The 15182-nt window shown below is 38.6% G+C and overlaps 1 protein-coding gene across 1 annotated transcript; it reads right to left on the reverse strand.

The window, feature by feature from the left end:
- Positions 1-4829: 4829 nt before the first annotated feature.
- LOC148790165 (wall-associated receptor kinase-like 1) lies at positions 4830-14927 on the reverse strand. The gene is made up of 3 exons (XM_088891129.1): positions 14015-14927; positions 13735-13915; positions 4830-10741 (listed from the first exon to the last, which is right to left on the reverse strand). Exons 2-3 carry the CDS (start codon positions 13817-13819, stop codon positions 9636-9638), a joined length of 1191 nt encoding a protein of 396 aa, XP_088747255.1. The 5' UTR covers positions 13820-13915; positions 14015-14927; the 3' UTR covers positions 4830-9635.
- Between the last annotated feature and the right edge of the window lie 255 nt (positions 14928-15182).

Genomic DNA, 15182 nt, shown 5'->3' on the forward strand with positions numbered 1-15182 from the left:
AAATAAATTAAAAAAAGAGTGAAAAAGGAGCACCATCGGGCTTGTGCTAGAATTAACATTAAAAATATTATTTTATTGATAAAATATTAAAAAATATTATTTTAAAATTTAATAATTAGAAAAAAAGAAAAATATGTAGAAGAGTTGTACTGTATCAAAATACAATGTAGAAATATTGTAGATCAGCCACATCCACAAGATATAAATGTGACCAAAATTTTGGACTGTAGACGAGGACGATCCATGATACATTGTAGACCAGCCCCGACCAACAGAACAATAATTTACCCGTAGAGTAAACTGTTTTCAATCCATCCACAAATAAACATACTACCAAACACCACCTTAATTTTCTACCAATAAGTTGAACCAGTCTTTTCCATGGTCAAAGAAAACAATTAAGAAAGAAAATTGATTGCCTAGCGTACCAACGGAATTCACTTTGCATGAAGCCAAAATAATTTAACAAATAAGTTAAAGTCCAATTGACCAGCTTTTTGTGTGTGTTCCAATTCACCAACCTTTTTAGTTTTCCGTGTAGGGTGGTCGATTGGACTTTAACTTGGGTGTTTGGCAGGCGAGTGTTTCACAAACGTCCAGTTTCTATTGATGTGATATTCATATTAATCAGCAATTAAATGGAATTGGCAACAAAATTACGTTTGATTAGTTCTGGGATTCAGGAAATTAAAGGAGGGATTTTTTGAAATGTTAAATTGCTTGAATGAACTTGTTGATACTGAATGGTAAGAGGATGTGATATATTCAAATTTGAAAAATTTGACTTTTTTCTGAAATATTATTATAAATATATTATAAAATTAAACTAAATCACTTTAAATGTTCAATCAACCTAATTCCTTATTCTTATTTTGGTGAAATGAAATATTTATGAATTAAGGCCCATTTGTGAAACCAACGCTTGTGAAATGTTCTCTCGCTAAATAAGCACTTAATCATTTGGCTTTATGCAACAGGATTCAACTATGATATAATATCCGAAAAATAATAAATCAATAAATTAGAGTCATAAACATGATAACAAATAAGGTATTATTTATCAAAATTCATGAAGCCCTTAATATTTGACGAATGTAAATGTGAATCGCTACGTTGGTGTTAACACCCTCTAGTAAACACACACATCAGTAGAAGGAAAATATCCATAAAATAGTGAATGACTGTTCGTTTGCCCACCACGTTACTCTTCCCAATTCCCTCTAGCAATTAATCAATCGATGAAAGAGAGCAATTTTTATTTTAATATTTTATGCATCATATGTAAAAATATTATGTCACGGCCAAAACTCATTTTATCAGATTAGTTCTATGAGCGGTCGGTCGGTGGTTATTTGGCACTGTGGTGTTGTCTATCTGTTATCATTCTGTGTTAATGATATATACATTAGCGCTACAAACACGGTTATGCTTGTATATTGTTTGATAGGTTCATCAAATACAAATGTTTTGTTTTGTATTATTTATACTTTTTTTTTTTGTCTTAGATTATGCGAAACTTACTTTTAGAAGAACTAGAATATAATAAACAATGTTGCATTACACTTTAAACCAATATTTTCGATTTCCAAAGCACAATTCAAGAAACATACAACGCATTCATACATACCAAACTTATGTTAATTTGTTAATGAATCATTTTTCTTGCTCTACTTTTTGAGGACATTTGAAAATCTTTTGATCAGACACATGGCAATTCCTATAAAAGTGTTTATGTTCGAAAGCAAGCATTTTGTGAAAAAATAAATAAGTTTATTAGGGCATTTTTCAATACATTGGGCTGATGAACCTGACTAATTAACCAACCCTAAACCAAGCGCAACCCCAAGTGTGTATAGAGGACCCCTTTTTTTCTGTCCACTATTAAGACATTCCTTCCAACTGGTATTGGTCTATGTGTCAATCCCCAAGGTTCCATGGTCTAGTTAATTGGAAGTTCGACTCTCGGTGGCACCTTTCTAATGCTCAAATCTTTCTACTATGGGTCCGTGGCTACTGGCTAGTGGCACTTATTGTTTCTTATATGTTTTTATTTATGTTTTGTTTGTTTTTTAAGCTTATATTATGGGGGTGTTCTTTTTTTTTGATTTTGAGAGGAAAAGTTGGTCAATGGGATTTTGATTCCCATTGATCAAAAATTTCATGTTCTTTTTTTCAGATTTATGTGGGGGTAAGGGAAAATTTATTTTCTTGGGTATTAGGTGGATAAATAATCTCATTGATAAAAACTGCACCATAATTTGGTGAAATAAATGTTGATGATGATGTGCCTCTACGGCTCTACTCTCATGCTAACCGATGGAAGACTGGAAGCTGAAGCCCATGCATTATTACACAAACTAGATCTCCTACCCACGACATTACAACTATACATCGCGAGCATCTTTCCATTAATAATAACCTGCAAATAAAGGAGAGATGTTTTCAACTCCGGATCTTCTGACCACAAGAACTCTTAGCATGCCTACTCACAATACACTACCTCCCGTGAATTTGGAACATCTCCCCCTGCACAATACTATGCAGAGGATGAAATGTTCTCCTAGTATAACTGCAATAAACATGGGCAGAGTTCTTGTGAGTAGGAGATCCAAGACTTGATGTTTTCAATTGTTGTTGAAGCAGACAATGTATCAACCAAAGCAAGCTTCTATTGGACAATTCCTCTATGCCACACGATGATGTAATTAGCACCATCGTATTAGATTGAAGAAGCACCTTCTCCTCTTCCTTTTGTTTTAGTTTCGATTGTTAGGAGAACACCCACTAAGCCATTACATCAATCAGTGAAATTAGATGCATCTTGTTGGAATTTACATTATACCCCACACGATGCACCTATATACACATCTGAACATGCATTGAAAACATCTATCATCCTTGTCATGATTTCTTCTTGTTCTACACCTTGTACTTGGTCAGTAAGTATGATTTAATTTCATTTCCCCATACATTAGTGGAATTGAGATAAATAAATGAATTTGTGCTGTACATTTCAACATAAATAAATAAACAAATAAATGGCTAATATATGATTAGGGATGGGGTGCCCATACATTATCCAAATTTGCTCTTCACGTGGTTATTATTTATATCTGGTCATTTTATGATGGATAATTTATACCTGATATCAAACTTTATTTATAAATTTGTGTGGCTATTATTTTGTTGCAATAAAGGAAAAAAAGAGTGGATGTAATTTCACGAGTCACGTTGGTTGTCCAATGACGTTATATGAGATAGGTCATTGTTAAAGACCGGACCATGTCAATTCTATTGAATGGACCACAACAAACGTTATATGAGATAGGTCACATGCACATTTAAAATAAGTGATAAGGGATGAACCCGGCGTATGTAACCAGACATTTTTTTCTCTTAAGCTTGCGTTTGGAAATCAATAAGTGTGAATGTAAATATGTAGACCATAAAATAGTACATATAAATTGTAAAGTTGAGTTAGTTTTGCATCGACAAATTTACTTTTTTATCAAATAGATTTTTAGTTGTAATGAATGTAAACATGAATTTTAATAAAAATATGCTTTTTTCTATCAAAAGTCCACTTGAATGTAAATTTACTTCTTTTTTATTGATGTACTTTTACATCTTAGTATTAATATAAATATGCATTACTCTATCATTTATCAATACATAAATGTCATGTTGTCAAACACAAGTAAAAGTGAATCAAAGTGTATATTTACCCTAAATCGGGATTTACACTCTGTTTACATTATTTTCAAACACAACCTAAATATCCACCATGCCAATTTTCCTCTTGCATATTAAAAAACATACCATCTCAAAGAAGTGGCTACTCTAGGGTTCAACTTTCGTCGAATTGGATTAGGAATATATTAATGGGCCCAAACCCTAATCCAAATTCGATCAGGTTATAGCGGATCAGATCGGTATATATTCAAATTCGATCTTCGTATTTAAATCGGACCTAATCCAATTTATTCAAGGTATGTGCACATGACGCATGCTTTTACATGCATGCATACATGTGTATATTTTTTCATATCAATTATACTTGCAAATCAATTGCCCCTATTGTGAATATGGAATACTAAGAAGGTGAGAATTGTTTTTCTTATCGTGAATTCGAAAAATAAATCAAAATCATCTGATTTAAAAATGATGAATTTATTTTCAAAGTAATTAAACATTGAAAACAAGCAAAATTTTTATGATTTTCAAAAATAAGAAGTGTTTCATTGAAACGAATAAAAAAAAAAGTTTACTAAGCATGCAGGAACTATTCAGTTATGAATAATGCTAGTCTGGACTTGGGAAAGTTCAATGGCCTTGCTGAGCACTGCATAATATTTCATTTTTTAAATAAATAATAATTAACGTTTATGTCACACTTTAATTTGTTTTTTTTTTTTTTTCTACTTATTCAATGGAACTTAAGGTTAGGGCTGGGCTATGGCCTACGTTAGGTATGGATCAGTTAGTCAGGACCCGGTTGTAGATTGTTGAAAAAGGGAAAATCTATGATGAGAAAGGCATGATATTAGAAGAATTTTGATCATTCTTGTGAGTCGTTCTCACCTTGTAATTTCATGCCATCGTCATGGATGATGAAATAGAGTGGGAATTTAATCGATCTCTATCAAAACCTTCATATTAAGACCACAATTTTAGGGTCTTGTGTACGTCAATCCTTAGTTCAACATTGTTGCTATTCATTTTTTTTATTGCAATGGTAAATGAATGGTCTATTCTAATTTAAAAATTAAACAAATATTTAAGAAAAAAACAGTCAAAACTGTTATTCGAGTCAGATGGGTGGACGAGAAACAAGATGCCCAAGCCAACACCTACATGGACAATATATATATAGAAAACGGTAAGTAGACCCCTAGCTCTAATGGCATTTCAGCCAGCTTGCTATGGGCCAGAATTGCTTGCCAGGGAACACATGAAGCCCTTTAAGAAGAAAAAGATTTATTTATTTATTCTTGTCGACTAGTCAATGAGTTAGTGACAAAGTGCATGAGAACATTGGCACATGGAGAATCTGCCTTTCTCATTCGATCCCTCTCCATCTCCTTAAACGTTTTTAGTATTTAATAATAAATAGATAATTGATAATACGAGGGTAATTTATAAAATATGTTACCTTTATTTTACAATAAAAATAAATTGAATTTAAATTCATCAATGTAATTTTGAATATTATTTTTTTATTTTTCTGGAATTATTAAACATAAATGTAATTTTTTTGTATTACATTTGGACACTAGAATATAAAGAATTTATTTTATTTCTATTGGATTACACAAGATTAAAAGTGGCTTAATTGTTTATGTGTGCGTTTAAGGTTTGGCATCGGGTGGTTTGTGTTCGAATCATGACAGGTGCACCTTTTTTATAATAAACACGCACGCAGAAAACGCCAATCCATGCCCTTTCTCTCTCCCTCTCTCAACTTTGATATTGATGCAATATCAATAAAATTTTATGATTTCTATGCATCATTTCTTCACATATACCTTTAGAATATACATTTTCTCTGTATCTATACATTAATTATGGTTATTTTTATCTTAAAAATATTGTTATTGATATGTTTATGGAATTTATATGCATTTTTTGGCGTATCCATATTTTTTCATCCATATCCATGCGTCTCAAAACCGTATTCATATCCATATCCATATCTGAGTGGTCCGATACGATACCCGATACCGATACTTTAATCCTTAACTACACTTAATTTTTTTTTTTGTCTATGATATCATTTGACCCAAACCACTAACCACCACCTAAAAAGAAAAATAATTTGATTTCTAGGTAGACATTAAATTTTGTATTACATTTCCATCATTGATAAAATTATTTCTTATGTATAATATTTATTTTTGTTCAATATAATGAATGCATAATATTAGAGATGTACCTAACATTTAATTTTTTAAAAGTATATAACATTAGATATGCACCCGGATTTTTCCTTGCTTTTTTTATTTTTGTGAATCTTTGCATTTTCTATTTTTAAAAATTTTATTATTTGACTATGACATTATTTCATTTCTAGGTAGATTTTAAATTTGGCATTCCATTTTCATCATTAATAAAAATACTTCTTACATTTCATACTTATTTATTATAAAATTGTTTGCCCATCACCGGAAGGGAAGAAAATGTTTTTATTTTCAAATTACTTTTCAAAATATTTTTTATACTATTAAAATTAATATTGTGGATTTAATTACAAGAATTTAATGATGAGAATAATATATCATAAATATAGGATTTAATGAGAGAGAATAGGAAAATATTTTTATTTCTAATTGGTTTTAAATTTTATATTTCATTTCTGATGTAACCGTTTTTGGTCACGTACCATTTTTTGTGATGTATAAATTTTTTGACTAAGTACCTCGTTGTTTGACCCGGTGGTGACGTGCCTTGGTGATGAGCTACTTGGTGGCGAACTCCCTGGGGGAGAACTACTTGGTGACGAACTACCTGGTGGTGCTCCCTGGTGGCGAACAGCCTAGTGGTGAACTCCCTGATGGCGAACTGCCTGATGGCGAACTGCCCGGTGGCGAGCTGCCTGATGGCGAACTGCCTGGTGCCGAACTGCCTGATGGCGAACTGCTTGGTGGTGAACTACCTGATGGCGAACTGCCTGGTAGTGCTCCCTGGTGGCGAACTGCCTGGTGGCGAACTGCCTGATGGCGAACTGCCTAGTAGTGCTCCCTGGTGGCGAACTGCCTGGGGGCGAACTGCCTGGTGGCGAACTGCTTGGTAGTGCTCCCTGGTGGTGAACTGCTTGGTAGTGCTCCCTGGTGGTGAATTGCCTGGTGACCAACTGCCTGGTGGCGAGCTACCTGGTGGCAAACTGCTTGGGGGCGAACTGCCTGGGGGCGAACTGCCTGGTGGCGAACTGCCTGGTAGTGCTCCCTGGTGGCGAACTGCCTGGGGGTGAACTGCCTGGTGGCGAACTGCTTGGTAGTGCTCCCTGGTGGCGAACTGCCTGGTGACGAACTGCCTAGTGGCAAGCTACCTGGTGGCGAACTGCCTGGGGGCGAACTGCCTGGTAGTGCTCCCTGGTGGCGAACTGCCTGATGGCGAACTGCCCGGTGGCGAGCTGCTTGGTGGCGAACTGCCTGGTGGCAAACTGCCTGATGGCGAACTGCCTGGTGGCGAACTGCCTAGGGGCGAACTGCCTGGTGGCGAACTACCTGATGGCGAACTGTCTGGTAGTGCTCCCTGGTGGCGAACTGCCTGGTGGCGAGCTACCTTGTGGCGAACTGCCTGGGGGTGAACTGCCTGGTAGTGCTCCCTGGTGGCGAACTGCCTGGGGGTGAACTGCCTGGTGGTGAACTGCCTGGTAGTGCTCCCTGGTGGCGAACTGCCTGGTGGTGAACTCCCTGGTGGCGAACTGCCTGATGGCGAACTCGTCACTTGACTTGCTCCTAGGCGATCTACAACTCAGAGGATGGTGGAGCTCCCTGGTGCAGCGCAACCCGACTACCCTCCACGTGAGGTGATTTTCTCTCCTCTGTAGACGGCGGGAGCTGAGGGATTTGTGAGAACTGAATCAGAGGACCCGGGGGTATTTTCCCAACGGGGACTCTCCGATGCCTAAGTTAGCATTCTGATTACAGAGGGCTTGGAGAGAAATGAGAGCTAGAGAGCGGGGGTTACCATCCTTTTTTCCCCCCTCTGGCTTTGGGGGTCGGAGTCCTTATATAGTGGTGCCCTCGTGGGTTAGGTGGGTGAAAAGCCTTCAAATGGTAAGACGTCATATCCTGTCAGAACCGGGGTACGGTGATGAACTCCTCGAGGTTGTCAGGCTGGCGCTTTTGCCAGGCGGCCAGGTCGGCACCTGGTCCAGGTTTTCAGGTCGACGCCTATGTCAGTCGGCGGGTCAGTGTCCGGGCCAGGTTGCCAGGCCGGCGCCTGTGTCTGTCGGCGGGTCGGTGTCCGGGCCAGGTTGCCAGGTCGGCGCCTGTGTCAGTCGGCGGGTCGGTGTCCGGGCCAGGTTGCCAGGCCGGCGCCTGTGTCTGGGTCAGGTTGTCAGGTCGGCGCCTGTGTCCGGGTCAAGTTGTCAGGTCGGCGCTTGTGTCCGGGTTAGGTTGCCAGGTCGGCGCCTATGTCCGGGCCAGGTTGCCAGGTCAGCGCCTGTGTCCGGGTCAGGTTGTCAGGTCGGCGCCTGTGTCCGGGCCAGATTGCCAGGTCGGCGCCTGTGTCCGGGCCAGGTTGCCAGGTCGGCGCCTGTATCCGGGTCAGGTTGTCAGGTCGGCGCCTGTGTCCGGGCCAGATTGCCAGGTCGGCGCCTGTGTCCGGGCCAGGTTGCTAGGTCGGCGCCTGTGTCCGGGCCAGGTTGCAAGGTCGGCGCCTGTGTCCGGGTCAGGTTGTCAGGTTGGCGCCTGTGTCTGGGCCAGATTGCCAGGTTGGCGCCTATGTCCGGGCCAGGTTGCCAGGTCGGCACCTGTGGCAGGCTGATCTGCGCGCAGGTCGCGCTAGGTCGTGTGCAGGTCGTGCGCAGGCCGCGCGCAGGTCGCGCGCAGGCCGCGCTAGGCCGCGCAGGTCGCGCGCAGGCCGCGCTAGGCCGCGCAGGCCGCACTAGGTCACGCGCGGGCCGCGCCAGGCCACGTGTAGGCCGCCCGTGGGCCGCGTGCAGGTCGCGCCAGGCCAGCCAGACTGGTGCCCGGGGGGAGACACCAACTTGGTAAGTTGTTGCCTGGGTGCTTGCCTAGTTGTCATGAGGTGCCACGTGTCGCAATTTCACTGGAGGGCCAAATCTGCCCTCATCAATTTCCATCATTAATAAAAACATTTCTTATTTATCATACTTATTATTGTTTAAACATGGATTGGCCCATTTGACACAAAATGTTTAATGTGTATGTTAAACATTTCTAATTGGTTTTAAACATGGATTGACCCATTTGACCCAAAATGGTTTAATTTCTTACCACTACCTAAATGAAAACACTATTTTTTAGGTAGATTTTAAAAGTATAAGCTTTTATGTTAATGGAATTATTAATTTATTAACTATGGATTTAATTAATTGAACTTAAATGATGAGAAGAAACAAAAATGACTTAAATATATGATTCAATGAACATGAATGCAAGTTAATAACTTAAATGTTGGATTTAATGAGAGGGAATTGAATGCTTTAATATCTTAAAATTACCACTTTTTAACTCATTTAATATCAATAACTGATTACCTTGTTTGCCCTTATTTTCCATCAATAAATTTAAATATAGAGAGATAAATTTTGTCCTCAAAAAATTCTAGAAACATTATTGAGGCCATTCATGTTTTTTAAAATTATATATATATATATATATATATATATATATATATTAAACACCAGTATTAATTAGAGTCTTGAACTTCACTCCATGCCGCGTGAGAGATCCATAAATTTAATAATTTATTTTGTGGAAAAATTACTCGTCTTGTGTACAGATAACATTATTTTACTATTAAGAAGACACCACTCTGCAATACATTCATCTTTGTTAAAATGTGTGAGATGGTAACATTAGTGGATGTTCCTTTTGTTGCGAAATGATGCTATTCTCCAAATTTGTAAACTTGCTGGTTGAAGTTGAAGTGGTTGAACTTGTTGGCTATAAGCTCAAAGTTTCATTGATGAAGATCTCCACCTCTTGGCCATTATCGGGGACTACCGAAGGCTCATCCGACCTTCTTAATCTTTCGAGTTCTGATGCAACTTCCATCATTGTTGGCCTTTCCCTTCCACTCGTATTCAAGCATCTCATTGCAAGGTTAGCAACTGCCTGGAGCTCCTCTGTTTTACCCTCCTGCTTAATTTGGGGATCAAGAATCTTAAAGAAGTGGTCTTCCCTCACTGACGAAGCAAAATATGTGACTAAACATCTATCTTCTGATGATCTACTGGAAGAAATTGTTTTTTCTACTGTTAAGAGCTCTAGAAGAACTACCCCAAAACTGAAGACATCACTCTTCTCAGTAAATTGGTATGACTGAAAGTACTCTGGGTCAAAGTATCCAAAGGTCCCTTGTACCGATGTAGTTAAGTGAGTTTTATCATTTTCAACCAATCTTGAAATCCCAAAGTCTGAAACCTTAGCTGTATATTTTTCATCCAAGAGTATGCTTGAAGATTTTATGTCCCTATAGTAAATTGGTATGGAGGCTGCTGAATGTAAGTAGGCAACTGCACTTGCAATTTCTGTGGCGATTTTTAAACGAATGTTCCATGAAAAGAGCAAGTCTTTGTTTTTCTCATGAATCCTTTCAGCAAGGTTTCCACCAGAGATGAACTCATAAATTAGTAGAGGAAATTCTGCATCTAAGCAACAACCAAACAGTTTAACCACATTCCTATGATTGATCTGTGAAAGTATGACAATTTCATTAATGAACTGCTTGAGCCGGTTTTCATCCACTATTTTGACCTTCTTGACGGCCACAATTCTTCCATCTGCTAACATGCCTTTGTATACTGTACCTTGGCCTCCCCTACCAAGAATTCGATCCTCATTGTAGTAGTCAGTTGCATTCTCTAGCTCCTTTGCTGTAAAAACTTTTAATTTCTCAAAACTGGTTTCATTTGACAAGATTTTCTCTTGTAATAATAAACCACCATTTCTTTGGAAGAAAATTTCTTTACGTCTTCTCACATGCCTTTTCTTCAAAACACCATATAACCAGTAAATAGCAAGGAGCATTACTATACCCAAACCCACACCTACATAAAACATTAAAATTAAGGAGTCAAGAGTTACTGAAAAATTGGGTAGTAGTATGTAATTTACCTTTTTTCAGTAAAAATAATAGGGCTGTAAGTCGGTCCAGGTTAGGTCGGGTTGAAGCCAATTCTAACTTAACTCTAAGTTCTAAACCCCCAACCATAATCCTAACCCAATCCGATCTTCAACCTGACCTATCCAATCCTAACCCTAACCCTAACTAAATTCCTTCAACCCTAACCCAACCCAACCCAAAGTCAACTTCGGGTTGGGTCCAACCCAACTTCTTCCCATCCCTTAAAATCTCATAAAACTTCTTACTCTCATATCTTAACTCAACTTTCACTACATATATAAATCATATGTTTCATTAGTATTTGTTTGTGTTAACATTTTTATTGGTTCTTTTAGTATAAAAATTAGAAAAAAAAAGTAAGTGTTTGAAATGACAATAGCTCATTATGATGATGAATCTTTTGTGGGCAGCAAACAATAGAGAGGAGATGAAGAATAAAATATTCAATAAACATAAATTATGTAAGGTTTTAGCCTTTATTGATTATTAGGATTAAGTGAAGTGATTATAATAAAAGAAATACATGATACTATGTAGTGGGGCCTATACAACTATTATGCATCTAAATAAATCAATGTATGATATATCATATATAACATATATGTATATATGACATATACTATAAAGTCAATTTGAGGTTAGTGCCCGAGGTTTTAACCCTAGGGGTGGATTTGAGTTGAGTCGAGCCGAATATCTAACTATTCGAGCTCGACTCACCAATACATGATAAGGCTCAAGCTCGAACTCGATCTCAATTCTATGAGCCAAATATTTTATAAAAATAAAATTAAACATTTAAAATTTATTTTTATACTTGACATATAAAAAATAAAGAATTATAAAAATGAGTTATTATTATATATATAAAAAATTAAAATATTATATTTATCTATCATTTTTATTATATATATATATATATATATATATATATGTATGTATGTATACATGCATATGTGTATATATGTAAAAACTCGATTTGGGTACTGAGCCTAATGAGTTGAGTATTGTTAGGCTCAAACTTGACTTACGTAGCAAACAAGCCTATATATTGGACTCGAGCTCGACTCGAAGCTCGATTTAGACCGAACTGAATCGTGATTTGCGGCCACTCCTAATCAACCCTAACCCAACCTGAAGTAATGTCTGGTTCATGAATTTCAATCCTAACCCTAACCCGAACATCCACCCAACCGAACCTTTGGGTTATGTTAGGGTTGGGGTCGGGCCAACCCGGCCCAAGTTGTAGCCTTAAAGAAAAGTTTGTAATTTGCCAATTTATAGTTTCAAACCATTGTTGTACATCTCTTGTACATGGATTTGTGTGTGAGAAACGTGTGATTTGAATAAGACCCCACAAGAGTCAAGCCATTCACCGCTAGGTAGGAGTAGGGTGATTCAGTAGCTAGTTAGATTAGAGAATATTAATAAGGGCAAAAAGTACGCCTAAGCTTATCTAATTCACTAACTCCAACCCTACTGTTTGACTATTTTCTTAAAAAACTCCTATTATTTCCGATAATTGACTATCTCTTTACCCCTATCGTTAACCATAAATATTTTTAAAACCCAATACTACCCTCTATCCCACTTCTCTTCAACATTCTCTTCTTTGACAGCGAAAATGTACTAAAGCATCATTACACACCCAACCACGGTCTGTAACTTCCGTTCCGCCACCAGAAGCCTCAACAAGCCGTGGAAATCCATCTTCCGGCAATAAGACCTGAGAGCTTCCACCAGACCCAGATTCGCAGTTCCTTGGTAACCTTGTTTACAATGACAAAGATATCCACAACCGTTTGTGGAGGTGTATCAATTGCTGTTAGGGCCATATGCATTTCCAGCTTCTTCACACATCTTCTGCTCGATTACAAACTCAAGAACCGCTGGTCCATCTTTGGATTCGGCCTCGTGTAGTCCATCTATGTCTAGCAGTTCTTCATCGATAGGTTAAGCTTTAGAAACTTAAAAGCGAAATTGCTAGACTTTGTTGCAACTCTGCCTCCACCTCCCCAACAGCTGCCCCCACTGCATCCGATGACTCAATGATCACCTCCCATTTGAAAATAATCACACATTCACTGATTTCTAATTCAGAGAAAAGCTTACATTCTGATTCACCCACCTGAAATTTTGGTTCAGAGGAATATGCACACTCACCCACTAGGATTTCTAATTCAGAGAAAAATCCATGTTCGCCCACAAGAACGAACTTGAGCCTACAAAATCCTTCTTAGGTCGCTTCTCGGAATGTAAACGGTCTATTCATCAGAACGAACTTGAGCGCTGCCGCTAGGTCTCTAATCCTGATTTGAAATCTCATTTAAAATCTGACCTTGAGACTCATTCAAAACGAACGGAAGGAGTCTCCGTAGCGAATTTTCAGTTTCTGTACTGTCCTGGGTTTAGGAACAAGGAGGGTGAGGTTTTTACGCTTAACAATCTTAACTCCTGTGGAGTTTGCTTAATAGGTAGCCTATTCTTTGTTCATCACTTGAGGAGCTTGGGTTTTTGTAGGACCTGTTTTAGGTTCGATTCTAATTGAAGACCTGTTCACTTCTCACACAAAAAATCCCGTTCCCCTTTCTTTTTCAGCAGCTTGGTTTTATTTTAAAAATTTGAAAAAGGTATAATTAGCCAATTTCCTAAATTTTAGAAATAATTTAAGAAATTTGCCCAAATACAGAGTTTAACAGGCGGACCGTGAACATACGAGAGTAATTATCAAAGGTGCCAACCAGTTAGTAATGGTCCTGCTGATTGTAACGGAGACTTGAGATCGAATCCCGCCTGTTATGGGTTATGGGTTGGGGGATGTTATAATTGTAAGTCGAAAAAGTCACATACTGTTACAATAGGAGTGGATTAGATCTCATTAATACAATATTAATGCTTAAGTCTGAAGTTTATTATTACCTAAAGCAACTTGCATCACCGCGGATTGCTTCTTTGGACGAGCAGTGCGACCACTTCCACTTTTTCTTCCGTCTCCATCCATCATCTGGGCAGGAGCAGTTATAACCCCCACGCATATTAGTGCAAATAGCTAAAGGAGCCTTGCACTCATTTGTAGCTGGATCAGCGCATTCATCTACATCTGCAGAGCCCATTTACACTCCATCCATTTAGATTATACTTGAAGAAAAGTTATCCAAGTATTAACTTAAGATCGATCAGAAGGATTGTACAAACATACCTTGGCATCCGTCTTCCAGGTAAGGATTTCCATGGTAGCCTTGAGAACAGTTGCAGAGATATCCGAGACCGTTGGGGGAGTTATAGCAATCGCTGTTCTTACCACATGCATAAGAGGGATCACTTCTTGAAACATTTTCACAGGTATAGTTCTCAATTGCCCAATCAAGGACCACTGGAACCTTTTCATCATTTCTATTGTAGAAATCCATATAGCCGAACAGATCTCCTACTGAGAATTTGTACCACTCGGCGTCAACCAAGAAACCATAGCTGCATGGATTGTAATCCATGACTCGGGAGTGGTTATGGAAGCTATGGACCTCGACATCGTACTCCTTGAATCCCTTTGGGATGGATGTCTGCAACAACCGATGCCTGAACAAGATTCATTCACCAAGCTCTGTTGGTCGCTGCAAACCATGGAGCATCCGCTTGTGAAGTTGCGGCCCTTAGAACCTGATATGTAGGTAAAGATGTCACAGCCTATGGATGTGAATCTGTTGTGAACATCAGAGAAAGAATAGGATTTCATTTTCAGATCCATCCAAGGACTGTTCCAGCTATGACCCCCCGAACGATTGTAACAATCGTAACCTACAAAGCTTCTGACCCGCAAACTGCCCAGTGGTGATATGTCTATAACTTCCACGGTACCATTTGTTCCTAGGAACAGCTTGGGAGGGTCGAAGGATGTGCTGTCGCAGGTAAGGTCGAAGCTTTCTCTGTAACAGTTTGCTTCTCCGAAGCCGAAAGGGTAGGGAACACTGATAGTGCCACATTTATCTTTGCAGCCGGGTTTAGCCACTGACACTGTTTATGATATGGCCATTGTTGGCCTTGGCCATGACAAAAGAAGCTGAAGAAGCAGAACGAGCAGAAACATCGTTACCGAAATCTGTTTTCTACTTACTTCTTTCATGAGATGAGATAAAACGTACATCTGCCTTCTTCCTTTATAAAGAGTCAGGACGTGAGGAGCAGATGGGACTCCTTGATCTGTAAGACTGTAACTGGACGAGAAATTCAAATTGGTGAAATTAGACCGGTTCACATCACGCCCTTTGGAATGGATGTCCCATTCTGATTTAAAAAAATAAAATTAAGAAAAAACAATTAAAATAAAAAAATGGCCAAAAATTATTATTCGGGTTGATGGGTTGATGGTT

The sequence above is a fragment of the Nelumbo nucifera genome, chromosome 7 (assembly GCF_055504915.1).
Source record: "Nelumbo nucifera cultivar China Antique chromosome 7, China Antique-T2T, whole genome shotgun sequence".
NCBI lineage: Eukaryota > Viridiplantae > Streptophyta > Magnoliopsida > Proteales > Nelumbonaceae > Nelumbo > Nelumbo nucifera.